Here is a 25,915-nt window from a genome sequence, read left to right on the forward strand (position 1 = left end):
TCCACGGCCAGCCCTGCCCCCAGTGGACGGGTCCTTTCCTGGTGGTCATCGGCCCGACTGGGGCAGACCTTGCCAGTGTAAAGAGTTCTGAAAACATTGACTGCACTCAGGCTGACTTTTCTTAGAACCTGTTGTTTTCTGGCCAGCGGAACGGGGGTCACCCTCTTGGGGTTCAGCAGCCGGAGTGGCCACGGTTCTGACCACACGGGCATACAGTTCTTTCCTTGAGCCTTCATGTAGCCGAGCTAACAAACTGGATGGCCGTGGGCCGTTTCTAGTCATCCTGCCGGAGCAAATGGAGAAAACACAGCAGGGACTGCGTGTCTTGTCACCAGAGCTCTTTCGGGCTGGCCTGGGAGCCCTCAGAGTCCAGGGGGTGTGGGCTGAGTCAGACCTGCCTGGAGAGAGCCGCAGGGGACGGCCCGCCCTAAGTCAGCCGGCCGGGCCCTGCTCCCTGCACCTCCAGCTCTGTCCCCTTGCCCTGGGCCTTGGGCGCCCCCTGGAGGTGGGGGAGGGGTGCCTGGGTGGTGGGTGGTCCCCAGGGTCCACCGTGTGCCTTTGCCTGGAAGGCCCTCCCGTCCAGCCCTGTGGGTCTCCCAGCTCTCCGCTGGGTCTGGCCCTGCCTTAGGACTGGGGCCTGGAAGCCCCCAGCACAACCCCTGCCAAGGCCTCACGGGGGCTTGACTGGCTTCTTAGTGTGAAACCTTGCTTGCTTCGTAGTACTGAAGATCAGGATCGTTCTCAGCAGCCTCACGCTGACCCTCTTAGACACACAGAGAAGATAGGAAAGACCTGTCCCAGGGCCCTTAGTGCCCATTGGTGGCCATCTTTGGAGCGACACACGTGTCCTCTGGTTCCCGGGCATGAGCACTCACACGCTCTTGCTCCCCAGGGCCCCTCTTCCCTAGAGCTGCAGGGCGCTGTCTGACGGTGGCCTTGCAGGCTTCAGGCCCTTTCCCTGTCGAGCTGCAGCCTCTTGTGATGGTCATATGTTATCTCTCCGATTGGTTTATTCACAAGTCTTTTTACAGAGTAACTTAGCATCTGCACTGGGGTTGAGACCTCTTAAGGGACTGAAGTCTGTCCTCGGGTGACACGGTCCCGTGGCGTGGGCGGCATGCCTCTCCCCCCGTCGGGCTCCTGCCTTGAGCGCGGTCAGCCCATGTTGTGTGGCTGCGGCTCTCCTGTGGGCAGTGACAGTTGAGGGACACGGAGCGTGGAGAGGAGGGGCGGGCATCTCTGACATGGCCGTGCCGACCGCTTTGTCTCTTGACGGTGCTCTTCTGCTTGTGTGTGTGTGTCTGAGATTTCTCGTGGGCTTGGGACAGCACATGCAGGACAGAGGATGCTGAAGGGAGTGAGGCTCACGCCCAGAGTGGGCTTCGCGCTGTGCTCCCGGGCGCCAGGCGGGGGCAGAGGCAGACGAGGCGGGGGCCGGGCCCTGCCGTTGCCGGGCCTCCTCAGGGCCCCCCGCCCCGGATTCCAGTTCCCCCGACACTGCCTTCTGCTCAGGGCTGGCTGGTCGGCCAGAAGGCTTCTCAGGGTCCGTCTCTGCCTGCCACTCACTTCACGCCTCTGTGTGCCCCTCTGGGGTTCCTCTGCATCCTCACCCCTCTCCCTGCAGCAGAGTTCTTGTCCTGGAGTCGGCACCTTCCGGCCTGGGCTGGGCCCTGCTGGTCCTCTGTGGTCTGGGTGCCGCTGCACAGCCAGAGGGCCGGGTCCCTGCATCTTGGGGTGGGAGCACTGGGGCCTGGGGCCTCGTGCAGGGCAGGTGTTTCCCACGGGCTTCACCTGCCCTGTGTGGCCTGGTGCCTTTGGCTTTGCTCCCTTGGGGAAAAGGTCCCGCCAGGGCTTCACGCCCTTCCCCCAGCTGTGGCCCGCACCCTGTGGGTGAGCCCAGGTGTCTGTACTGTCACTGCAGACCCACCACACGTTGGCTAATGGCGTTGGCCAAGCCCTGACCCTCTCGGTCACGTGTGCCTGTTATGGTGGGAACGCCCTGCGGTGGGCCACTACCGCACGTCTCCTCCCAGCCCCACGTGCCGACGGATCACACTGGCAACTGGCGGTCAGCCGCGGCGGGAGTGTTCGTGATGCAGGACCCGGGGATGTTACAAGCGCAAGCTTGTCCCCCAGAGCCTGCTGTCAGACACGCACCAGAGCACCGCTCCCCAGGGAAGGACGCCCCGGGAGACTGGTGCCTCGGCGGGGGGCTCGATGCCTCCAGGGTGGCGGGCCGGGCAGTGAGCAGTGGCTGCGGGGGGCTCCCGGGGAGGCCCCTCTGGGCCCCACTGCGCGGCTCACCCACCGCTACTCTCCTCCTCCCCAGAGCGCAGCCAGGACAGCACGGCCGTGGCACTCTCAGACTCGAGCTCCACCCAGGACTTCTTCAGCGAGCCCGCCAGCTCCCAGGAGGGCTCCCGGAGGCCCTGCGCAGAGAAGAGGCCGCCCGCTCCTGGCTCCCAACCAGGACTGTCTGGTAAAGAGCTTCCGGCGGCTACAGAGGAGAGAGGTACGGAGCCTTGACTCGGCGCGGCTGGTCGGCCAGGCGTCCTGGGAGTGGCCTGGCCTTTGCCCTGGCGCCTCCGCCAGTGCCCGGGACCGCGGTCAGCCGAGTCACTCACAGGCCGGGCCTCGGTGCTTCTCCCGAAGGGTGGGAATGACCCCAGGCCTGCTTGCAGGTCTTGGAGTTCAACACAGCATCTCAGGAAGGTGCATGACGCTCAGTGAGCACTGGTGACGCTGTCCTTGTCAGACCCCCGGGCCGGTGCAGACGGCCACACAGTGTCCCGTGCATCACACGTGCTTGCTTTTTGGTCTGAACACCCCCCTCCCGCCTTTCTTGGCAGGGCCCTGATCTGGCCCTGGGGTCTGCCCAGCTCCCCACTCCTGCGATCCCCAGGCCCCACTGTGGAAGCCAGTGGTCAGCCCCACTTCTGCCCTTGCTGGGAGGCTGCAGGCAGGCAAGCAATCCTGGCCATGCTCTGAGGCCAAGGCTGGTTGGCCAGCCGTGGATTTTGAAAGCGTTTCCACGCTAGCCCGGCTGGGGCTCACAGCTGTTTGGCAGATAGCAGCAGCAACGGCCAAGCCTCCTAGCATCCCTGGGAAAAGCACTGGCTGTTCCCATTTACTAGACAAGTACGTGAGGTCCAGAGGGCGAGTCTGCACCCTTATCTGCCCCCCACACTGCCTGTCTGGTGGGAGGGTGGTAACCTGTCCCTGGCGTCCAGGCCTGGCTCCAGAGTCACCACACAGGCCCTGGATGGGACAGTCTGGGCTCAGGGGCTCACATGTGGGTGTGGCCATGTGGCCAGAGCTGTGCGTGCTAGGGAGGCCCCCAGCTGTCTGCTCCCTGCCGCCTGTCCCTCACCCCTGTGGGTCGGAAAAGGTGTCCCCCGAAGGACCAGGGATGGGGCATTGATCGGGGGCAGTGGGTGTACTGGGTTGGCACAGAGTTCCTCTGGTCTTCCCCTAAGATGGAGAGGGAGGCTGGGGTGGGGGGCGCCGAGCCTGGAGCAGGTGGTGCCCTGGGTATGGGCGCCTCGCCTGCCCTCTGTGGACCGTGTCTCGTGTCCCTGCACTGCCTGGAGGTGGGCAGCCTGCGCCCCATCTGCAGGGGTACCCCGTGCCCCGCTCGCAGCCCCACCTCTGCTGCACACCAGCTGGATGGCCTGTGTTGTCAAGGAGGAGACGGGAGGCCACGAAGGCCTCAGTGGGGCCCTGGGGGCGGAGACCCCTGCTGCAGGGTTGCCCCTGTCCCACCGTGCGGCTGTCACGAGGGGCTTCTGTCGCCGGTGCCACCGGCCACGAGGAGGGCTCTAGAGCCGAGGTGACAGTCTCCTTGTTCTCAACGCAGGGAGAGCCGAGGAGTCCTCGGAGAGCAGCGAAGGCTCCCGGGCCACGGAGCAGGGCAGTCAGAAGCCTGCTGCCGACCCCCTGGGCCCCGCTGGCGGCCCCGCCAAGCCCCAGACGCCTGGGCCGGCCCCAGGGGATGGGAGGAGGCGGGCGGACGCGCCCGCGGAGCCGCCGGCCTTCCCGCAGGGGCTGCCCACCGGGGCGGAGGAGCAGCGGCAGTTCCTCACGGAGCAGTGTGTGGCCTCGTTGCACCTCTGCCTCGGCCGCTTCCCACAGCACTACAAGAGCCTCTACCGGCTGGCCTTCCTCTACACGCACAGCAGGACCCACCGGGTGAGCGCCACGGGCCGGGCGGCTGGGAGGGGGCGCGGCTCGAGTGGGCGGGGTGACTGGGAGGGGGCGCGGCTTGAGTGGGAGGGGGCGCGGCTCGAGTGGGCGGGGCGACTGGGAGGGGCGCAGCTCGCGTGGACCTCCTGGCCTTGGCGGCCTCCTCCAGCTCGGCCGGCGGACCGTGTAGACTCAGCAGCGGGGCCCCGGACGTCGGGGCTCCCGCGCTTCCCACCAGGCCTCTCTTGCGGGCGCTTAGTGTTGGTGGGGGGAGTGGGGTCCGTCTGTGTCCTTTTCTGGGCTCCCGACTTGCCCGGAGGAGCTGGGGAGACAGCCCCCCTAGAGCTGCATTCACACGGGGCAGATCTGCAGTGCACCAGTGAGCCGGTGAGGCGAGTCCCGCTACGATGGGTCCCACAGGGAAAGTAGTGGGGCCCAGGCAGGCTGGGGCGCTGCTGAGGCTGGAGGAAGGCACCGCTCTCGGAGCCCGAGTGTGGAGGAGCTGTGGTGGCTGCAGGGAGGGGAGGGCGTTGCCCAGGCGGGCAACGGGCTGGCGGGGTGGCCCGGGGTCCGGCTGTGGCCTCCACTCTTGTCTGGCTCCCCCGCTTAGTAATGCCTGGGCTCAGGAGCCGCTACCCCTAGAGGCCCGTGCTGGGGGCCTGAAGAGACAGGGAGGGCAGACAGCCTGAGACGGAGCTGGCTGTGGCAGGAAGCCCCCTGACAGCTGCTGTGGGGGCGTGGTGCGGTGCGGCGTGGCTGTGCACGCGGCAGGCTGGCTCCCCAGGGCAGGGCACACGGGCACTGCAGCCTGGTAGGGGCTGCGGGCTGTCCGGCTCTCCTGGCCCCCGCTGCGCGTCCCCGCCTGCCTGGCTGCGTCCGGCCATGCCCGGGCCTTCTGCACCCGGCAGACCTGGGTTTGAATGAAGCCCCTCAGGAGTAGCCTGTGGGGCCTGCAAGTGCTCTCCCCTCCTCCAGAAGCAGAGCCGAGGTGGGACCTGGGGGGTGAGATGCCCTGAGAATGGAGGGGCAGTCACCGGCTGCTGGAGGGAGAGCAGGGCTGCGTCGCAGGCCCCAGGGGGGCCCCGGGCGCCTCTGCACTCCCACAAATGGCTTTAGCCTGGGCCTGGGGTTGGGCCGCGCGGGCTCCTCAGCCTGTGTTTTTGCTGGGAGGGTTTTCGAAAAGCGGGAAACCACACTTATGTCAGCTAGAGAACTTGGGGGCGCTGTCCACGGTTCTGCTGGCGTGAGACAAAGGCCCCCTGCGTGTGTATCTGCCTGCACGACAGTGACCGTCGGGGGTCACGTCCTCTCTGCTCGACGTCAGGCAGCCCGGCTCCCGGGGCCCAGCCGTCTCCACCGTGCCCCCCTACACTGCTCACTGTTGGCCCTGTGCTTTTCTGCAAATTAGCCCAGGGCGTTTGGGTCCCCCATGCTGGGCTGATGGGCTGGGGGACCTGTGGGTTGGGCGTGGGCCCAGCGGCAGGGACGAGGCTGCCCAGCTGGCTGTTCTGCGGGGCCACACCGCGCGTCTGCGGCTTCTCGGTCCCTGCGTGTCCCGCCTGATGGCCTGCTTCTCCAAGATGGAGGTCCCTTTCTGCAGCAGCCGGGGGCCCACAGGCTGCTCTTCACTCTGCACAGAGGCCTTGCGGGGTGGCTTTCAAACACCTCGCTGCCTCTTGGGCTGAGTGCCGGGCCCAGTCGAGCAGCCTGCCATCCTGGGGCCCGGCCAGAGCTCTTGGTGGCCTGTATCTGACCAGCGGTGACCACCTCCCACGCAGCTGTTGGGTAACAGATGCTTCCTGCTGCGCAGGCTCAGCAGCAGTCCGTTTCCTTGTCGAGTCTGCCTGGGCGTGGCGGTGGCATCTCCGTGCTCCCTGCTTATGGCTCTGTGGCTGCCCAGGGCAGAGCGGCCCCAGCGGAGCCAGCCTCAGACCCCTCAGGTCCTGCCCAAGGGCCCCACTCGAGGACCACAGCCCTTCTCCTCTGTGTGGGCACCGCCCAGGGTTGCAGCCCTCCTATCCCTTCTGGAGTCGTCCGCCCCGGGGGACCCTTGACCTCCCCCAAGGCTGCCCTCCAGCCCAGGGTCAGCTTTGCTGTACACCAGACTCCCGCCTTGGGGCCCCCCAAGGTGTGGGTCCTGCTGGCCCGTGGTGGGGGGGCATGCCTGAGGACACAGTGCTTGCTGCTCTGTGATTCCCCAAGGGCTTGGTCTTGGCAGGAGTTTGAGTCCTAGGCTGTGGCATTACTCAAAATTGTGGTTCCCACCGTCCACACGGGCCACTCAGAGGCCTTTCAGCACAGGGGCCCTGGAGCTCGCTGGAGAGTGACTGCGTGGCGCCAGCCTGCTGCCTCTGGCTCACCTGGGGAGCCGGCGACCCTACCCGCCGCGAGGACCAGGACTGAGTGGGTTACAATGTGCTCCTGGAGCCAGACAGTCTTGGAGAGGGACAGACCTGGAAAACTCACACGTCCCAGTATCAGAGCTCACTGCAAATCTCCAGTAATCAAAGCAGAGTGGAATATTATTCAGCCTTCAAAAGAAAGGACATTCTGATGCCTGCTCCAACACGGGTGTCCTCAGTGAGATTGTCCAGACGCAAAGAAAGGACGCGTCCAGCAGGACTCTGCGCACGTGTGGTCCCAGGAGCTGCTGCTGAATGGGCGGGGCTCAGACTGGCAAGGTGAAGAGCCCCAGCGGGGCTCGAGACGTGGTTGCACAGCAGTGTGAGCGCACGGCACTGTGAGACGCTCACTGGACAGCGGCTCCTCTGGCAGAGTTTACGTCGTGCGTCGCGTCACAGCCGAAAGGAGAGCCGGCGTGGCACCGCGCTCAGGGTCGATCACACGCCAGTGCAGGCGAGTCGGGAGTCCAGCATTGAACGGGTGCGTCTGTGGTCACTAGAGTTTCAGCGGGGCTGCCACAATCCTCTCGTGGCAGAAGAGGACAGTATCCTCTCAGCAGACGGTGCTGGATAACTGGGCGGCCAGAGTGAGGCTGGAGGCCTGCCTGTGCGCTCAGCTGCGTCTGGCTCCTTGCGACCCCGTGGACTGCAGCTCGCCAGGCCTCCCTGTCCATCACCAACCCCCAGAGTTTGCTCAAACTCACTTCCATGGAGTAGGTGATGCCATCTCAGTGTATACAGAAATTAACTTGAAATGGATTGAAGACCTCAATTTCAGAGCTGAAACTACAAGACGCCTAGAAGAAAACACGCATGTAAGTCTTAGGTGATCTCGGATTAGACGATGATTCCATAGATAGAACGCTAAAAGCACGGGTGACCAAAAATAGGTAAGTAAGCCAGACACGATCGAAGTGGAGAACGTCTGTGCTTCAGGGGACACTGCCAAAGTGAGAAGAGGACCGGCAGGGTGGGAGAGAGGTGTGCAGACCACACACCTGACAAGAGGCTTGTACCCAGAAGACACAAAGAGCTCTTACAACTCATTAATTAAGACCCACCTCAACTTGAAAACGGGCAAACGGCCTGAATAGACATCTCTCCAAGAAGACACACACAGGGCCAGCAGCAGCCGCAGAGACGCCCCAGCGATGACCTGTGAGGGAGATGCAGCCCAAGCCACACCGGGACGCTGGCGCCCCTGCGGGCGCCCAGGTGCTGCCTGCCTGGAGGCGCCCGCGGCCCCCACGGAGCTGCAGGGCCAGAGGCCACGAGCAGCGTGCTTCCCCGCGGGGGGCTCCCTGCTTCTCCCCGTGTGGCGCGGAGTCCCCGCGCCAGGCTGCTCTCACCATCCTCTGCCTGCTCTGGCCCTCCCGGGTCACGGGTGTCCAGAGAGAAAGAAGCCGAGCCTGGGCCGGGCATGGAGATGGCCGGGCCCCTCCCTGCACCCCACCCAGAAGCAGGGGCTCATCTGGGCCTCCCGGTGAGGACAGAGAGAGGAGGACCTGCCTGGCCCGGCCCTGCCGGTGCTCCACCACGAGGCCTTCCCCGCGCCCCCCAGCCTTCCTGAGCCTTGCCCGCTTCGGAGATCCTCCCCTCTGGGCCGTGGCGGCTCCCTGACAGCAGCTCCCACCGGCGTGTCACCAGGAGGCAATGCCCAGTGACAGAGGGTGAGGCTGGCAGAGGGGCCTGAGCCACGTGAGGTGAGGGAGGGGCCTCGGCCCCCCCTTCCCCCCCCCGCCCCCGAGCACAGGCCAGCCCTCCCCCTCAGGCTCAGCTGGTGCAGCCCGCCGGGGTCCTCGGGGGCGGGGCGGGGCCCGAGGCCTCTCTGCTCCAGGTGTGTGAGGACAGGCAAGTTCATGCTGCCCGCCAGGTAGGGACGTGTGACCGGCCTTGTGAGCCCTGAGGCAACCCCACACCGAGGGAACTCAGGGGAGACGCTGGCGTCACGCCCACCCCAGCCTTCTGCCTCCCAGGGATGCCTCCCTGAGAGCTTGGCAGGGGGGAGGGCGTGGCAGGGTGGAGGCTCCAGTCGCCAAGGTCAGGGCAGGCCAGCTCCTGGGGGGAGGAGTGGGTGTGCAGACAGCAGCTTTCCTGTTGGCATCCTGGCCCGAGGAGTGGCCCAGTGGCCACCGCCATCCTCCACGTGGGCAGCGGAGGCCTGGAGAGGGTGGTCTAGTCCCCACGGCTGCGGGGCGCCCCCACACGGACCGGCACGGGCATGTACCTCTGCCACAGACCCGGGCCCCCCCAAGCCTGTTTGGGGGGCAGCGGGGTGTTTCTAACAGCTCCCAGGAGCTGTCTGGAGGAGGCTGATGGACCAGCCCAGTCTGCACTCCCCTCGAGGGCCTGGTGTTCAGGCCTCGCCCTCCCTGCTTCCACCAAGAGGTACCGTGGCCAGAGAGCAGCGGCCTGAGCGGTGGACAGAGCCCCTCCCACCAACTCGCTTCCCCTGGCGTCCTGTAGCGCCAGCTCCCCAGGGCTCAGGGCTGTCTCCCACAGCCTAACAAGTCAACCTGGACCCTTTGGGCTGCTGGGGGACTCCGGCCAACAGTGGGGTGCTGGGTCCCTGCAGTATCTTGTGTATCTGGGCAGGGCCAGGCATCCGTCTGTGCCCTCCCCAGGCAGTCTGCAGCCGCGCTCTCCTAGCTCAGCTGTGCAGGGCACGAGACCAGCTCAGAAATGCACTCGTGGCTGGGCGATCAAGCCCGGGCCGTGAGCGCCACAGGACGGCTGTCTGCGGGCACTGCTGCTTGGCTGGCGCAGCCTGGAAGGAGGGGACCGCCCCCCTCCCCGTGGGTGCCCGATGCTGCCCACACACTCACTCCCAACCTACTTCTTGCTTCCCCAGAACCTCCGGTGGGCCCGCGACGTGTTGCTAGGCAGTGGTGTCCCGTGGCAACAGCTGCAGCACATGCCGGCACAGGGGCTCTTCTGCGAGAGGAACAAGACCAATTTCTTCAACGTGAGTACTGTGCCTTGTTGATTTCCGCAGCTGCGGGCTGCCGGCGCCCGTCACGGATGGCGGGCGCGGGAAATGACCCTGGGGTGGGCGGGAGGGCGGCGTCCTCGGAGGCCTTGCGGGGTGGCGCAGGCGAGAGCGCGCCAGGCTGGGGAGCGGCCCCTGCTTGCCGAGAGGCTCCTGGCAGGTGGCTGCCCCTCCTGGCACCTGTGGGAGAGGCCTGTGGAGCTTGGCAGGGCTCCAGGGCCGCGCAGGGGGCTCCGTGCGAGGGGCCCCAGGCCTGCGCCCTGCTCCCCCCAAGGGGGCCTGGGCACCAAGGTTGGCTGGGGCCACGCTGCTGCAGAGAAAGCGAGTGTGGCCAGTGCTGGGTTCTGAGTGCTCTCTGGTGCTCCACACAGGGTAGGGGCCCGCGCCTGGGGCCCTGGGAACTCGCGGCTGCCCCCCGGCCGGGCCTCGCTGCCTCGCCCCGCTAGCACAGAGACCGCTGGTCTGCGCTCTCACCGCCTCACCTCTGGGTCCCCGGCCTGCCCCCCGTCCTCGGGGGTGCTTCGGCATGTTGCATGGATCCTCTGAGCGTTGCTTTCTCTTGTGTCTCCCTCGGTTCCCTGTACGTCTTGGGAAAGCAGATGGCAGGACTGGCCTGGGCCGGAGCAGGGCGGGGCGGGTCTTGGGTCTAGACGGCTGTGGCAGCTGCTGGCTCTCAAGCTGAGAGGCGGCCGGGTGCGGGCGTCTGGGTCCACGGTGCCTCCCCTCCTACTCAGGCGTGACCAGGGGTCAAGCAGGGCTCTGGAGCTGGGGGCATGTCCCTGCCAGCCCCTCCCTCTCAGAACCAAAGCGACTTGCATCTCGGCCTGCCCGTGGGGTACCCAGGGCGACGGGTCCCTTCCCATGCCCTGGCCTGTCCCTTTGCCCCAGAGGCCCTGGCACACTCAGCAGGCACCACGCCTGGGGTCCTGTCTGTCGCAGCTCCACGCTGCTTAAACCGACAGGAGAAACGGTCGTCAGGAGTCGCCTCTCTGTCGTGACGTGTCTGTGCCCTGGAGCCGAGTGCTCCCCGAGGCCCTGGTGGGAGGAAGGCCCCTGCTCGGGAGCCCGCAGCAGCAGCTGCCGGGCAGGCGGAGCAGGGAGAGGCATCCCTCTGTCCCTGGCGCCCGCGCTTCTTGGCAGGTGTCCGTCCCATCCTGACCGCCTCCAGTGGTGGGTGACAGGGTCCGCCAGCCCCGCCCAGCTGCAGAGGCAGGTGCTAGGGAGGGCCAGGCCCAGCTCCCAGCCAGGGGCCCCTGAGGTCAGAGACGGTGCCCAGCGTGCAGGCCAGGCCTCGGCCAGCACCTGCTCCCCCAGGGAGAGTGCTGCTGTGCTGACTAAAGGCGGCCTCCAGGGCTCGGAGCTCCCTGGCAGTCCCTGATGGGCAAACGTGACCCCCTCCTACCCTTGAGAGCCCCGGGGGTCTCTGCCAGAGCCGGCCGCAACAGCAAGCTCGGCCGCCCTCCCCGTGCCCCCTCCCTGCTCCACGCCTGGGGGCTGGTGGGCAGCCCCTTGTCGCAGGCTCGCATCTGCCCCTGCCGCTGAGTCACCGCACCGCCCCCGACAGCAGCCCCAAATGCAGGCCCTTCGCAGGCTCAGCCCAGGGAGGAGGCGCTGCTCTGCACACGCCGCATGTTCCCGCCCCTCCCCCTGCACCGGCGCCCGCTGGAGCCAGGGCCAGGCCGGTCTGGAGAGGACGCTGCCGCTGGCAGCAGCCCATGGCTTGTCCGAGGCTGGGCCCACCACGTCCGCGCCCCTTGGCTCGGCCGGCTGTGACCAGTCCCTCTGCCCACACCTCGAGGCGCATGTCGCTGAGTGTGGAGCCGACTCGTGCCAGGCCAGGGCCAGCTGGGCTGAGAGAGGTCCCGGGGCCCCAGGCCCACGCACGGCGGGACAGGCAGTCCCGTCTCATGGCGGTGCCAGCAGGGGAGGCGCCTAGGCTGGGGCTCCACTCCCGGTAGGGCTGGAGGAGGGACTGGGGCTTCGCGCTGTCTCATGCCGAAGCGTGGCTGGCGGGAGGGTGAGACTGGTGCTGGCCCCATACTGAGGTCGGCCCGCTGGTGATGAGGGGCACGCGTGGCCTGGGCAGGAGACCACGGCTTCCCTGGGCACGGGCCCGAGGGCACACGGCCACAAGGGGCAGGTGTGTCCCTCCCCACAGCCTGCACCGCTCCCTGAGCCGCTGGAAGGGAGGCGGGGGGCCGCGAGCGCAGCAGCACCGTCCTGACGTCGGGGTGAAGGACCCCGGTCAGGCCAGAGGGGACTAGGGTACACGAGAGAAGAGGGCATTCAACCTGAGGATACCCCAGCCTGGCCTGTAGTATGGGTCCGTCCACCGCGGTGTTATTTTTAGCGTTGTTGGAATGATCGATGGGCTGGCTGCAGAAGCAGAGTAAACAAAAGAGTCACTTCAAGTTCTCCGGGGAAAACAGGCCCAGTTTTTAAGAGCCTTTAAAAGGTTAGCAAACTTGTGATTTCTTAGCTGCGCCGAGGTCTCCTTCCTTCCCATGCCCCCGGCTCTGCAAGCTTGGCGGACTTTGTGGCCTTTTTGCGCTGGGCCCGGTTCGGTCTGGAGCAGATGCCTAAGGCCTTCAGGTGCACAGGCTGCCCAGGCCTCGCCCAGACAGGAGCACGGCGGTCATAGATCGCTGCACGGCGGGTCTGGGAAACCCCACTCCAGGTGGGCTGCCCCCACCTGCATGCTTACCTGGCCCCTGGCGGCCAGTGTGGGCTCACTATAGTGCCCCCTGCCAGGATGCTTGGGCAGAAACAGGCAGTGGGGGGGCTTTAGCCCCTGGCATCCTTGAGCCCACTGTGACAGCCCACCGGGGGGTGCGGAACGCAGCCCGGGGCCCACGTCCTGCGGGCGGCCTCCACGCCAGAGTTTCTGGCCAGCCCAGGCCAGCAGCCGGGAGCTTGCCCTGTCACCTTCCTGAGAGCAGTCTCCAGCAGGGACACCTTTCCTACAGCGAGTCCTTTGTCAGAAGCCAGCTCCCAGGACCAGTGGCCCCGCTGAGGCTTTCTGAGGCAGGCACGTAGCAGGCTCAGCTCCGTCCCCTGGGATGCCTCCCCAGGCCAGGCGCCGTCTGGAGGACTGCAGGCGGGCAACTTCCGGAGGAGGCCCAGGGTTTGGAGCTGCTCAGACCAGTGATGGAGAGGGCTGGGGGTGGGGTGTGTCTGCTGGGGCCGCGGGAGCAGGACCTGGTGGGGCTCCCCAAGGGCCTGGCTGGGGTGGTGGTGCCTCAGGGACCTGTCCTGGGGGAGGGAGGCAGGGCTGCGCCAGTCTGCTTGGTCCTCTGGGCCCACAGGGCACCCAGCTCACTCCAGATCCAGGCCCTCCCCGCGGCGCCCAGCCTGTGGGCGGGTAGTGGCCTGCGAGCCCAGGCGCAGGGTAGGCGGATCCCTCAGGGTGTGGAGCCGACGCGCTGTTGTTCCCTGAGCTCAGGAGTGTCCCGCGTGGTGGCCACCAGGGCTGGGCCTGCGGGCCGCCTCCCTTGCCGTGCTGGTTGCCCTGTGAGACCTCAGTCCACGCACTGCGCTTGTGGATGCCCCGTCCATGCCAGGCCCGACCTCGGGCCTCCTGTGCGCCCACGGGGGGCCCGGCACATCGCCCTGCCTGTGGGTTCACCCTGCTGTTGACTTCCAGGTCCAACCCCTCTGAGCTCAGTTTCCCCATGTGCAAAGGCCGGCCAGCTGGATGAGGTCAGTGGTTTTCCAGCCCTTTTTCCAAAAGCGCCTTCTCACACACCCGTTGGCAAACACCAAAGGGCAGCAGCTCCCAGAGTCAGGAAGGGCTGGGCCCACCTGCTCCGGCCACTCGCTCCCTGGAGGAGGGGGCCTGGACCCGGGGGAGATCTGGGGTCCCCGCCCCGCCACCCCTCTGCCCGCCAGCCAGGGCTTCCCCACTCGGGTGCCAGGCTCCCTTTCCTTCCACTTTTCCTACTTGGAAAGTTTGGCCGAGTGGGTTCTGAGAGAGTGGCTTTGAGTTTGAAATCCAAACTAGAGCGGCAAGCTCTAGGGGGCCCCGCCTGGTTTCCAGGGCGACAGGCTACGGCCCCCACACACCCCTGGGGGTGGAGCACAGGCCTCACTGGCCTGGCCAGGGACACACGCACACACGTGCGCGTCCTCGTCCCCAGCCAGCCCCGGGCCTGCCCCACACCTGGCCCCAGCTGCAGCTGACGGTTTTGGACAAGCTGGTCAGCACTGGTTAGACTCAGCTTCTTGTCTGCAAATGGGCCTTCCCAGACCCACCTCAGGGCGTTATCGAGGACCACGTGTGTCTTGGGGCCACCGCGTCCAGGAGCGGGTGCAGGAAGGCCCCATGGGCGGGGGCAGCCACAGCTGGGATAGGGACCTCATGGAGCAGAGTTCACCAGCCCACTGGGAGGGGGTGCGGGGGCTTAGGGCCAGTTGGGAAGGATGTTGCAGGAATGTGGTTGATTAAAAACAAATTCTGAAACATCGACCCCAGATCACACGTAGAAAGTTGGAAACAAGGGTACGCCAGAGCAGGTGGAGCTTCCCCAGCAGGCCCAGCCCGTCACCAGGCCGGCACAGGGTCGGGTTCCGTCCCATGCCCGGCCCCGGCCCCGGCCCCAGCAGCACTGGCCTGGGCTTCATTTCCTCCTCAGGTGGGCTGGGGCGCCCTGGGCTCCAGAACCCCCGTGGGCGGGGATGACGCCGCACACCTGTGAGGGGGGTCCAGGCTCCTCGAGCCGAGCCTGTTCCCCTCCGGCCATTCTGCAGGAGATGCTGGCTGTGTCTGTGGTCCGTGCTTGATCCCTGCCACCCACGGTGCGGAGGACCCCGTGTCAGTCGTCCAGGAGAGACACCAGGCACGGGCCGAGGCACAGACGCCTCAAGCCCACGCAGGCCCGCGTTGGGAGCCGGGGTCAGCGGGTGGAGGGGTTGGCCTAGTTTTCTCCGTGTGCATGTCAGACACGGCTTTTCTAGGATGTGGTCCTTCCTGAGATGAAACCGGGTGGCTCAGCAGTCCCCCAGAGACAACTGCTCTTGTTCCCAAGCCCCTGATGTGGGGGGTGCAGAGGAACTGAGCCCTAGCACCCTCTCGTTCCGCGGAGGCCCTGGTGAGCCCTGGCCAGGTCACCGAGACCTCCAAGCCTGCCAGCCCCTTGCTCCAGGCGGCCTGCCCCCCAGGCCCCTGGCATTCCGCCCACGTGGGTCCCCTGACCGTCCCCCCTCCATGTGAGGGGTCCTCGGCCATCAGCACCCAGCCCGGACGCCTGTCCCTTCTTCCTGAAGCCCCTCCGGCCCCCACCCCATCCTGGACTCACCAGGTCAGCCGAGCTGGCCGTGGCTGTGGCTGAGCCTGCCCACGGCAGCCTTGGCACGCATGGGCAGCCTTGGCACGCATGGGCAGGCTTGCAGGTCAGGCCCTGGTGGGCGTGCTTGTCCCCGCGGAGCTGAGTGTGGCTGCTGGAACAGCCGTCTGCGAGGTGGATCCCACCCCAGACCACAGGGACGGGGTCGTCCTTGCACACGGCCCTCCATTTCCCCTGGCAGGCCCCCGTTCACGCCCATGTCCTCATTCATGGGTCAGACAGGCAAAGCAGCTGGATTCGGTGCTGCCCGCGACCCTCTGCAGAGCGCAGTCCGGGCTACTCCCGAGCGCCAGAGGCTCTAGTGGGAACACGGTGGGGCGGCAGCTGGGGTCTGTGCACCCAGGGGGGAAGGCAAGTGCCTTTCCCAGCCACTGGGGGAAGGAGAGGGCTGGCACGCTCCCAGAAGAGAGGCTGCCTGGGTGCACGACAGTCGGAGCTGGCACCCCACATTGGGGAGGTCTGCGCCTGCACACCAGCTGGCGGTGTGAAGGTCCCGCACTGCGAGCGTGAGCTGCGAGCTCCGAGGTGCATTCCTGCCACCCTGGGCATCACTGGACTCAGCCCCAGGAAGACGGGGGTTAGGTCAGGGGGAGAGGGCTGGGTTAACGGCCCACAGGGAGGAACCAGGAGCAGTCTGCAGGCCTGTGTCGGCTCAGGTCCTACGGGGTGGCTGCGCGGGGCCCCTGGGCCACGTGGTCCCTGTGGTCAGCACGGCCGGGGCGCCTGGGCAGCAGCCAGCCCTGAGTCTGGGGGCGCAGGCCTCAGGCGTGTGTGGCGAAGCACAGTTGCGTGTTTCCAGGAGGGGGTGGCCACTGGAGAGGCCTGCGCTGCCCAGCGAGCACAAGGGGTCCAGAGAGGTGCGCGCAGGCCTGCTATGTGCCCCGCCGGGCGCAGGCCTGGGGCTTGCCCGTGTTTGTCTGGGTTCCACACCCCAGGCCACCACACGCCTCTTGGCCTTGGGGTCTTCCTTTCCATTCGCACACAGATGACAGTCTCCACCCCAAGGCCTCTGTTCGTTCTCTGCTGCTCATTTGACACAGACACCTGGAGACTCCTGGACTTTGCCGCTGATCCTCTCCAGGCTTCTGTCTGCCCCGTCAGGGTTACTCACGCAGACAGGCCAGAGTCGTTCAGTCTCACCTCCTGTGGCTCCCTCTGGCTTTTGGTGGCCACCTCTGGGCTCCCAGCCCCCACAGGGGTGCACGTGCCTCACCCAAGAGGTGGTGGGGAGCAGAGAGCGAACAGGGATGGCCAGGTGGGGCCGCACGAGGACAGCTGGTGGCCCGAGCTCCCGGCAGGTGACAAAACGAGTGTGGACAAGGCGTGGCTGTTGCGACCTGAGGACATGCGGCCCAGGCTCTCCTGGCCTGAGACCCAGCGCCGTGGGCACAGCCTTGAGGTGGCCAGTCTCCCTGCAGGTCTGCGTTCTCTCTGTGGTCTCTGGGAGCCCAGCCCAGGTCCTTCCAATGCCAGGCGGAGTCCTGATTCTCCAGGGGGCTGCCAGACTGCTGCTGTGGCCCTGGACACAGGGTGGCCCGGGAGTGCAAAAGCTGCCGGCTGAAGGCTGGCCTTGGGCCTGTTTGGATCAGGGGCACGTGGCGAGCCTGGGAAAGCTGGTGGGCAGGAGCCAGCCTGGGCAGGACAAGTGGAAGCTGCTTGGCTTGTGGCTGTCACCAGGATGGGCCAGGCGGCCCTGAGGCCTCTGGTTGTTGGTCAGAGGAGAGCGGGTCAGTCATGGTGGTGCTGGGCTAGGGGAGAAATGGTGAAGGAGCCGGTGCCCAGCCTGGGCTGGTGGCAGCGTCCCTCCATCAGCCCTGTCCCCGTCGCTGCTGCGCCTCTCAGCCAGGGTGAAAGAAGCAACCAGGGCCTGGGGGGTGCCTCCACAGGGTCGCTCCACAGGAAACCGCTGGGGAAGGCGCCATGCGCTCCCTGGGGCTTCGGCTGCCCTGCCAGGAGGGACGCCCACTCTTCATCCCTGAGCACCCGTGGAGCTCTGCAGAGGGGTCCTGAGCCTGCAGGGCCTCTTGCCCAGCCCCATTGCTCCCCCCAGTCTCATCTGTTCCTGGGACTCACAGCCCAGCTGGAGAAGCCACTCCTCCCAGCTGGAAAGCCCCCTGCAGGGCGCAGTGGCCTCTGTCCTGCCCTCCCTGCTGGAGGATGGTCCTGGGAGAGTCGGCACTCCAGCTCCCACCGGCCCACTGGGTCAGCAAGGACAGGCCCCCACTCACCCAGGCCTCTGCCCTGCACAGGGCACAACTCCAGGGGCCCTGGGCACACAGCTGCGCCGGTGCAGGGTGTGGACGGCCTGGCCCGGCCCACCGCTGGCTCCTGTCGCCCTGCCGTCCACCTCCTGGACGTCCCTGCCCCGCTGGGCCTGGGACGCCCGGTCCCACAGCCTCCCGTGGCAACAGCTATGCCCCCCGGTACCGCCGGGGGCCCGGCCCGGAATCTGCTCGGATTGGCCGGCCAACTCAGTCGTGCCGCTGGGCCTGCTTCCAGGCCGAGCAGCGAGCGCCCGCGCCCCGTCCGGCCCCGCCGCCCCGCCCCGGCCCGCCGAGCGAGCCTCCGCGCCATGGCCCGGCGCCCGCCCTAGCTCCCTGCACAGATGCCACGGCGGAGCCGGCGGGTAGGAACTTGCCTGGGGCGGGCCGCGGCCGCCTCGCCCCTCTGCCCGCGGGCTCCCCGCGCTCCGGAGCTTTGGCTCAGTCCCCCGGGCCGGCTCGCGCGCCCGACCCCCCGCCCGCCCACCCGCCCGGAGCGGCAGGAAGCCCGCGGGCCGCGGTTTCCCGGGCGCCGCGGCGGAGGAAGTCGGCAGGCAGCGGGGCCGCGGCGCCCCCTGCCCCCGGCCGGGGCCCGCACAGCGCCAGGTGGGCGGCGGACGGGCGGGCGCGCGCGCGGGGGCGGCGGGGGCCGGGCGAGAAGCCCGCCCGCGAACCCCAGGCGAGCCCAGCCGGCCGGCGGATGCCGCGAGTGGGCTCGGGGGTGTGCGCTGCGCCAGCCGCCCGAAAGCGAAAGCCGCCCAACCGCCGCCGACCCGGCAACTTCGCGGCGGGCGGCGCGGGCCCGGAGCTGCGCGGGCCGCTCCCGGGGCTGGTGAGCCGGCCGGCGGGTGGGCAGCGGCGCCCGGCGCGGTGCTTCCCCGGCTATAAATAGCTGCTGTGCGGGGGCGGGAAGCTGGTGCCGGGTCCGGCGAGCGCAGGGCCTACTCCCCCGCGCCGGGCCGGGCCGCTGCCCCGCCGCGAGTGGGCGGGAGGGCGCGGGCGGGGCCCCGGCGCAGTTGCCGGGTGGGCTGCCTCCGCGCACTTCGTTGTTTGTCATTGCTGCTTCTCCCCGGAGGGGGAGGGGATGAACAGTCCGGCAGTTCTGGGGACCCCGTGTTGTGCGACGTCTCGTCTGGCAGAAGAGCCTGGAAACGGGCGGGCGCTGGCTGCAGGCAAATGGCAGGCTTCCCCAGCCCCTGCCCGCGCGGGGGACTCTACCCGGTGGACGGCAAGGGGACTCCCTTGCCCTTCTCGGCCCAGCCTGGAGAGCTCCCGGGACCAGGGCAAGGACGCCCCTGGCGGCCTCTGTGCGACCCTACGGCCAGAGGCGGCCCTCAGGGCTTTGCAGAGGAGGCCTCAGGACTTCCTGCCCCCAGGGGTGCTCAACTTAGCTGGGCTCTGGCACGCCCTTAACCCAGGGCCTGGAGCCAGCTGGTGGCCCTGTCTGCTGAGGGAGGCGCCCGGCCCGTGGCTCAGCAGGGCTTCAGGGCGATGAGCCCACAGGCTGGACATCCATCCTACTCCACCGGGGCGGTTCCTAGAGGAGAGGGAGCCACCCGGCCTGCGAGGGGAGAGGCGGTGCCCAGCTGGCCGGCCCGGCTGTGCCGCTGCCCCCAGTTGGGGACAGGCGGGGTGGACGCCGGGGGCGGAGTGGGAAGTAGGCTGAGTTCTGCCATGGGTCCTGGAACTGGTCTCTCCGGGGGAGGTGTGAGCAGGGCGTGAGATGGTGGGGGGTTGGCCCTGTGGGCAGCGGGTGCAGCCTTGCACAGCCCTGCCTGTTCCTCTCCAGGTGGTCGTGCTGTTGGGGAGGTTTGCATGGGTTCCAGGTAACAGGTATCTCCCTAGGACATTGGAGGACGCTGGTATCCTCCTCCGCTCCTGACCTCAGAGCCTCACTGTCCAGAGACTGACCTCTTCCTGGCACCGCTCGGGGTCGGCCTGCAGCACCGAGGCGGTCCTGGAAGCAAAGTCTTCATGTTTCTCTGGGGGAAAGGCCCCTGCTCTCCTACCCTGACACCCACCCGCGCCCAGGCGCTGCTGAGGGCTCCCCCTAGGCCCCTGCTGCGCGGAGTGGGACGGCAGCAGCAGCGGGCTCTCCTGGCCTCTCCTGCTGGGAGCGCTGAGTCACTGCTGCGCCCTTGCCAAGGGGGGGCAGGAATCCCTCTGTTGGGGAGGCGGGTTCTCCCTCGGGCACTCTGTGAACAGGGAGCTTGGACTGAGCAGCTCTGGGAAGGGGGCCGGCTGGGGGCTGGGGGCTGGGCTGGCCTGGACCCCGCAGCTCTGGGCAGGCAGTCTCAGCCTCTGTGGGAGGGGTCCAGTCCCAGGGGAGGGAGAAGAGCTCTTACCTGGCCTCCTTCCTGATGTGGGTGAGGATGCCTCCCTGGAGGGGACTTGGGGGAGTTGGGGCTCCCCTGCGGGATGATGTGCTGGGGTCACTTGAAGTGACAGGGAGTTTGTGATGATGTAAGAGAGTCTCGCGTGGGCTCCGTTACTGAGTTAAATACTAGAACGAGAACTCCGCGTTCCTCCACGCCATCTGCTCAGGACTCCTGGGTCACAAGGCCAGCCCTAGGGGGCCGGCCCCCCGCCCCGCTGGCCCTGGGCTGAGGCTCCTGATACAGGGCTTCCTCCCTGGCCTTTCCTGAACCACCCCCTCCCCAGGGTCCTGGCTCTCTCCCCACTTCCTCCTCAGCCCAGCCTCTCTTGTCCCCTCTCCCTGCAGCACAGACCACTCCTCCAGGGGAGCGTCGGACCCGTCAGTGTGATTGCCCAGGTCCTGGGATGCACTTGGCTTTCTGTGCAGTTGCCCAGCCAAGCTGCCCTGGAGGACCCAGGGGCCCCCCTCACACCAGCGGGGCTCCACCCGGGGCGCAAACCGCCCAGGCCTGCCACCCGTGAGCTGCCCCAAGGTGGAGGGCACGCGGAGCAGGGTGTGCGGCCTTGACCCGGAATGTTCCTGTTCTGGAGGGTCTTGTAGGCCGGCCGGGTAGCCCCCCAGAAGGTCACCTCTGTGCAGACAGCAGCAGGCCTACTGACCAAGACACACGCAGAAGAGCTCAGAGTCTCGGGGGCCGCGGAGTCGGCCCTTGACACCGCCCTGGAGCCCCTGCTCAGGCGGGCTGGGCTTGGGAGGCCCCAAGTGGACGTGGGCCCTCGGGGGTCGCCTGCCCCGCCACCCGCTCCTGCCTCTTTCCACCCGAGACCCCTGGGCCCCGCGGCCCCGCCCTCCTCGCTCCCTCCGCCAGGCCCCAGGCGAACTCTTCTCGGCCTTCCTGGTGCTCTCAGTGCGGCTCCTCTCCCCCTACCCACCTGTTAGAGCCATGCGGGTGCCCGGGGCACAGCCGCATCCCATGCGTGCGGCAGCGGGGCCAGTGGGAGGAGCCAGCAGCCTGAGCTGGAGGACTGGCCCGCACCGGGGCCCTGGGGCTTGGTCAGGAAGCCTCTGAGGCTCTCGGGGCGCTGCAGAGGCCCCTGGCTTCCCCACACGCTGTCCGCCCCGGCTGGAGACTGAAGTAACTGGGTGTCGCTGCCTGGTTCCCTGCGGCCCCAATTCTCTGTAAGTCACAGGCCGCGCTGCTGACTTCTTGGTCCTTTGTGAGCGTCCAGGGCGGGCGCGCAGAGCCCCGGTCCCACCCCAGGGTCCCTGGGCCACCTTGCGCACAGTTGGTTACATACTCCAACTGTCCCTGCGGGTGTGGACACAGGACAAGTCCGGGTCTCCACTCAGCCCCCCACGGCCTGAGCCTCGCTGTGTCCCCCTCGCAGAGGAGCCTGGACCCCGGGGCTGAGCACGGCTCGGGCTGTGTGTCAAGTGGCCTGCTCTCCTGCCCTGGCATTTCCCGGCCGCCTGCTTTCCCAGGGGAGGCTCTGTCTCCACCTTTGGAGTGGAGGGGCCTTGACTGAAGGACGGGGTCCGTGAAGGCAACAGGTGGGCCCGGGGCCCCGGAATGACCCCGAGGCCTGGGATCCTGAGTGGTGGCCCAGCTGGTGGGTCTGCTGTGAGGGCCGGGACAGGTCTCGGTTGCTGCCTCCCGTCTGCCTGGCTCAGAGCCGGCCCTGGGCCCCATGGAGAGGCCGTTCCGGCTGCCCTCCTCTGCCCAGGGAGCTGCGCTCCTCAGTGGCCCACGCTGAGGCATTTAGGGAGGTGTGGACCGGCCAGCCAGCCAGGAACTCCCGGGTGGGGGTAGAGGAGCCCGGCCCCTCCAAGAAGAGGCTCTCCTCAGACCCTGGTGTGCTGGTCTCAGGCTGAGCTGTGGGCTTCAGCAGTGTCCCATGCCCAGGGGGGCCTGTCCCGTCCGTCCCCTCCCCAAGACCCCCCTCCAGGCCTCGCTTCCCAGCAGCCCTTGAGAGCGGACTGCCTGTCCGTGGTCAGCTGCTTCGGCCCACTTTCCTCAAGAGCAGCAGGAACGTGCCCAGCTCTCGGCTACAGGGATGGTTCAGGAGCTAGTGTTAAGCGCCTGGGGCTTCCCTGGTAGCTGAGCTAGTAAAGAATCCACCTGCAATGCAGGAAAACCTCAGTTTCTCATTCCTAGGTGGGCAAGATTCCTTGGAAAGGAGATGACCCACGCCAGTATTCTTGGGCTTCCCTGGTAGCTGAGACAGGAAAGAAGCCGCCTGCAGTGTGGGAGACCGGGGTTCGGTCCCTGGGTCGGGAAGATCCTCTGGAGGAGGGCATGGCAACCCACTCCAGTATTCCTGCCTGGAGAATCCCCACGGACAGAGGAGCCTGGCGGGCTGCAGCCCATGGGGTCACAAAGAGTCGGACACGACTGAACGGCTAAGCACGTGCATTACGCCAGGCCTAGAATCCGGGGCTCCGTGAATTATCCAGTAGGCGGTTGCGGTCGGTCTCGGTGACCTCATCCGCCCGCCGGCAGCCTGGAGCCTCAGCGGTGGGCAGCAGGGTCACCTGAGATCCTGCAGAGGAGCTGCCGGGCACACGGGCGAGCTCTGGGCACGCTGAGGCCGCCGCTGAACCCCCTCCCCCCACTCCTCAGTGCCCACACGGGCCGAGCCGTGGCCTCCAGCCCCACCAGCGCCGCCACCCTTGGTGGGGGTCTGGCTCCCTGCCGTCCTGCTCCAGCCTGTCCCTTGGGCCCCCAAGCGCATCCCGAGCTGTAGCAGCAGTGTCACGCTTCCCGTCATCCTTCCCAGATGCGCAGCTCAGCATAGCCCATGGAGGCGGAGGCGGGCCTGTGGGCTTGCTCACCACCTGCCCGCCTGTGGCCCCGCAATCTGCCCAGGCCTTGCGGTAGCTGCTTTCCTCTTGACCTTCTGTGCACTCTGCTTGACTTGTTTTTACCTCCTGACTTGCTAAAGTTGCTGGTCTTAACGTACCGCCTGCATGTCCTTATCCAGCCTGGGGTTAGTAGGGAAGAGCCTGTGTGTGAGGGGATGGGAATCAGGCCTGTCCCGGGGGGGCTGCCCCTGCCCCAGAAAGCTGGGTCAGGGCTGTGGCCTCCAGGCTGCCTGCCCCTTGCTGACCTCGGCTCCCCACCACCACCGAGAGCAGGTCCAGCCAAGCCGTGCTCCCAGAGTCGTGATGGGGACGCCCCAGACTGGGCAGGCCCCGCTGGGAGGAGCAGCGTGTGGGAAGCGGGAGAGGGGAGGGCAGCCTTGGAGGGCGAGATGGGCAGTCGCCGCCACCACGTGACCAGGTGGGCGGCAGGCGACTGCTTGGTGCCACCCGGCAAGTGTCCTCATCGAGGCCCTCACTGCCTGCGATGACCCCGTGGGCTAGCAGCAGCAGGAGGCCAACCCCCCCCCCCTCCGTGACGCTGTGCCCTCCACAGAGCGTCTGCGCGCGCCCTGGCTCACCTCGCACACCTCTCTCCCCCCACCCCAAGTGTGTCTCCATCACTGGCCCTGTGCAGACTGCAGCAGGGACCACCGGGATGCCTGCAGGGGGATAGGGGAGCACGGGCCCTTCCTGGGTCTCACGCGGCTGCCCGCGATGCCCTTCTAGCCCCTGCTGTTGCACCTCAGGGGCACTGCTCCCCTGAGCTGCCGCAGAAACTGCGCCCGCCGGTAGGAAACGCAGCATTGGGACCCCGGCCCCATGTTGGCCGGATGGTGCTTGTCAGGCAGTGCAGGGCTGGCCACTCGGCCTTCTCCGGAAGGACCCCCGTGTCCACTGAGAGCCGGTGGCCAGGCTGCAGGGTGCAGGACTCGGCCCTGAGGGTGTGGAGCTCCTCGCTTGCCTGGAAGGCTCGGGGCGGGGGGTAGCCTGGCTTTCCCCCAACCCCGCCCCGGGACTGCTGGAGCAGGACGGGGTGCTGTGGGCAGTCGCCCGGTTCCCCGGGACACGGCACCGTGGGCACCACACACAGGAGGCAGCGCTGGGGCTCACGGTGCCATCCTTCCTGGGCAGGAGTTTCTCTAGGGTGCTGGCCGTGGGGCCGGCCTGGGAGCCTGCCCCAGAGATGCAGTTCCTAAGGTCCAGCACCCAGCCCGGGGCAGCTCAGAGGCGTGAGCTTTTTTCTGTTCACTGCACCCCCTCAGCTGTGCTGGCCGTCGTCCCCCTTGACTGGCCCCATGCTGGTGGGGGGTCACCATGGGAGCAACACTGGGGGTGCTGGCTCTGGTCCGGGTGTTGCCTGGGGCCAAGCACGGCACAGGGTCTGCGGGGGCACTCCCAGCCAGCCGGCAGACAGTGGGATCAGCCAGGAGGGAAGTGGAAGGGGTCCCAGCTGCACCAGAACGCTGGGCAGACATGTTGAGGGAAGATGGCATCCAGCATCCCTGGGAGCGGCCTGTCACTCTTGGGGGGCCCTCGAGAGTCTCCAGGCACTGCTGGACGGAGCACTGTGGACGGCCAGGCCTGGGGCTTGCCTGGCCTGCCCACCTGCCATGGTTCACGGCGGTTTCCCACTAGGAGCAGGTCCCCCCCGCGCCGTCTGCCCCTGTGTGGTCAGCACCCGTAGGGAGCCTCGTGGGCCCGGGCATCTCCCGGTCCTGCCATTGGACATGGGCGCACCCTGCGTGCTTCCCTGGGGGGACGACTGGGTCAGCAGAGAGCTGGTGCCAGCTCTCCAAAGAGGGGGCGCAGAACCGTGCGCGTGTCCTCCGCCCCATCCGCGGGGCCCTCCTCTCACGCCCGCCCGGTCCGCTCCTCAGGGCATCTGGCGGATCCCCGTGGACGAGATCGACCGGCCGGGCAGCTTCGCCTGGCACATGAACCGCTCCGTCGTGCTGCTGCTCAAGGTGCTGGCCCAGCTGCGGGACCACGGCACCCTGCTCAAGGTCTCCTCCATGCTGCAGCGCACCCCGGACCAGGGCAAGTGAGTGCAGCCCCGCCGCGGTCGGCCAGTCCCGGGTGACGGCCAAGAGTGGCGGGCCGAGCCCACCCCCACCCCTGGGGCTCAGAGCCTCAGCCCCGGGGACCTGGGACACACAGTGCCGGGTGTGCGGAAGGAGGCCCCGGGGACACTTTGGGAGCAGAGGGGCACGGACGGCCCTTGCTGCGTGGCTGTGACACGTGGCCTCCCCCTCACACTGCAGGAAGTATCTGCGAGATGCTGACCGCCAGGTCCTGGCACAGCGGGCCTTCATCCTCACGGTGAAGGTGCTGGAGGACACGCTGAGCGAGCTCACGGAGGTACGCACCCTGCCCACCAACGCCATCCAAGGGACCCTCAGCCCACGCCCTCACCCAGCCAGCCCCCCTCCAGGAGCTGTGCTCACTGTCTCTTCATGGCTGGGCACCCGGAGGCCAGTGGCCACCCTAGCATGGGGGTGGCCGTGAGCCAGGGCTGTCCGGCCACCATGCCCCCCTGCCCAGCGAGCCTGGCTGGGCCCTGGTGGGGGTCCTGGGTGGGCTTGTCTCTGCAGCCAGCGCACCTGCCGGCGGGGCAGGGCAGCTGCTCCTCAGAGGCAGAGCCCCCGCCAGGGCCCCTGCAGGCAGTGCTGTGGCCCCAGCCCTGATCAGCGGGCAGATGGGCAGGACCGGAGTGGCCTCAGTGGGCACAGCCGGTGCCTGGGGGCAGGGAACACCAGAGACTGCGCCTCTAACCATCGCTTTCCTCGTAGGGGTCGGAACGCCTCGGGCCCAAGGCCTGCGGCTTCCCTGGAGCCAGGATGACCACAGACGTCTCCCACAGGGCCAGTCCCGAGGACGACAAGGAGGGTCTCCCGCACCCCAAGAAGCCCCCTCTGGCCGACGGCTCAGGGCCAGGTGCCGAGCCAGGGGGCAAAGCAGGCCCCCTCAACCACCGGCCCATGGCCACGGACACGGGGGAGGGCGCAGACCAGGCCGGGGAGCGCAAGGACAAGGAGAGCCCCCGGGCCGGCCCCGCTGAGCCCATGGACACGGGGGACGCCACCGCCCGAGGTGTGGACTCCGAGCGGGGACCGCCACCCCTGCAGCCAGGCTGCCCCCCAAGGGACCGGGGCCCCGAGAGCCGGCCCACCGAGCTGTCCCTGGAGGAGCTCAGCATCAGCGCCCGGCCACCCGGCCCACCTGCCCCAGCCCCGCCCGCCGCCGCCCAGGCCCCCGCCCCCACCCCCGGGCCCAGGCCAGGCACCCACCCCGAGGAGGCGCCCCTACGGCCCAGCCGCAAGAGGAAGCTCCTGGAGGACACGGAGTCCGGCAAGACGCTCCTGCTGGACGCCTACCGCGTGTGGCAGCAGGGCCAGAAGGGCGTGGCCTGCGACCTGGGCCGCATCGAGAGGGTCATGTCCGAGACCTACATGCTCCTCAGGCAGGTGGGTGGCCGCGGGCGGGCCCGGAGGCCGGCGCGC

At 67.8% G+C, this 25,915-nt stretch overlaps 1 protein-coding gene across 1 annotated transcript in view; it reads left to right on the forward strand.

Annotated features, from left to right (window-relative positions):
- CABIN1 (calcineurin binding protein 1) overlaps positions 1-25,915 on the forward strand; it is a 73,566-nt gene that overhangs the window by 42,167 nt on the left and 5,484 nt on the right. Inside the window, exons 27-32 of the mRNA XM_052654434.1 lie at positions 2,330-2,512; positions 3,857-4,188; positions 9,436-9,549; positions 24,293-24,456; positions 24,677-24,773; positions 25,205-25,879. Coding sequence (XP_052510394.1) covers positions 2,330-2,512; positions 3,857-4,188; positions 9,436-9,549; positions 24,293-24,456; positions 24,677-24,773; positions 25,205-25,879 — 1,565 coding nt within the window. The remainder of the gene's footprint in view (positions 1-2,329; positions 2,513-3,856; positions 4,189-9,435; positions 9,550-24,292; positions 24,457-24,676; positions 24,774-25,204; positions 25,880-25,915) is intronic.

The sequence above is a fragment of the Budorcas taxicolor genome, chromosome 17 (assembly GCF_023091745.1).
Source record: "Budorcas taxicolor isolate Tak-1 chromosome 17, Takin1.1, whole genome shotgun sequence".
Taxonomy (NCBI): domain Eukaryota; kingdom Metazoa; phylum Chordata; class Mammalia; order Artiodactyla; family Bovidae; genus Budorcas; species Budorcas taxicolor.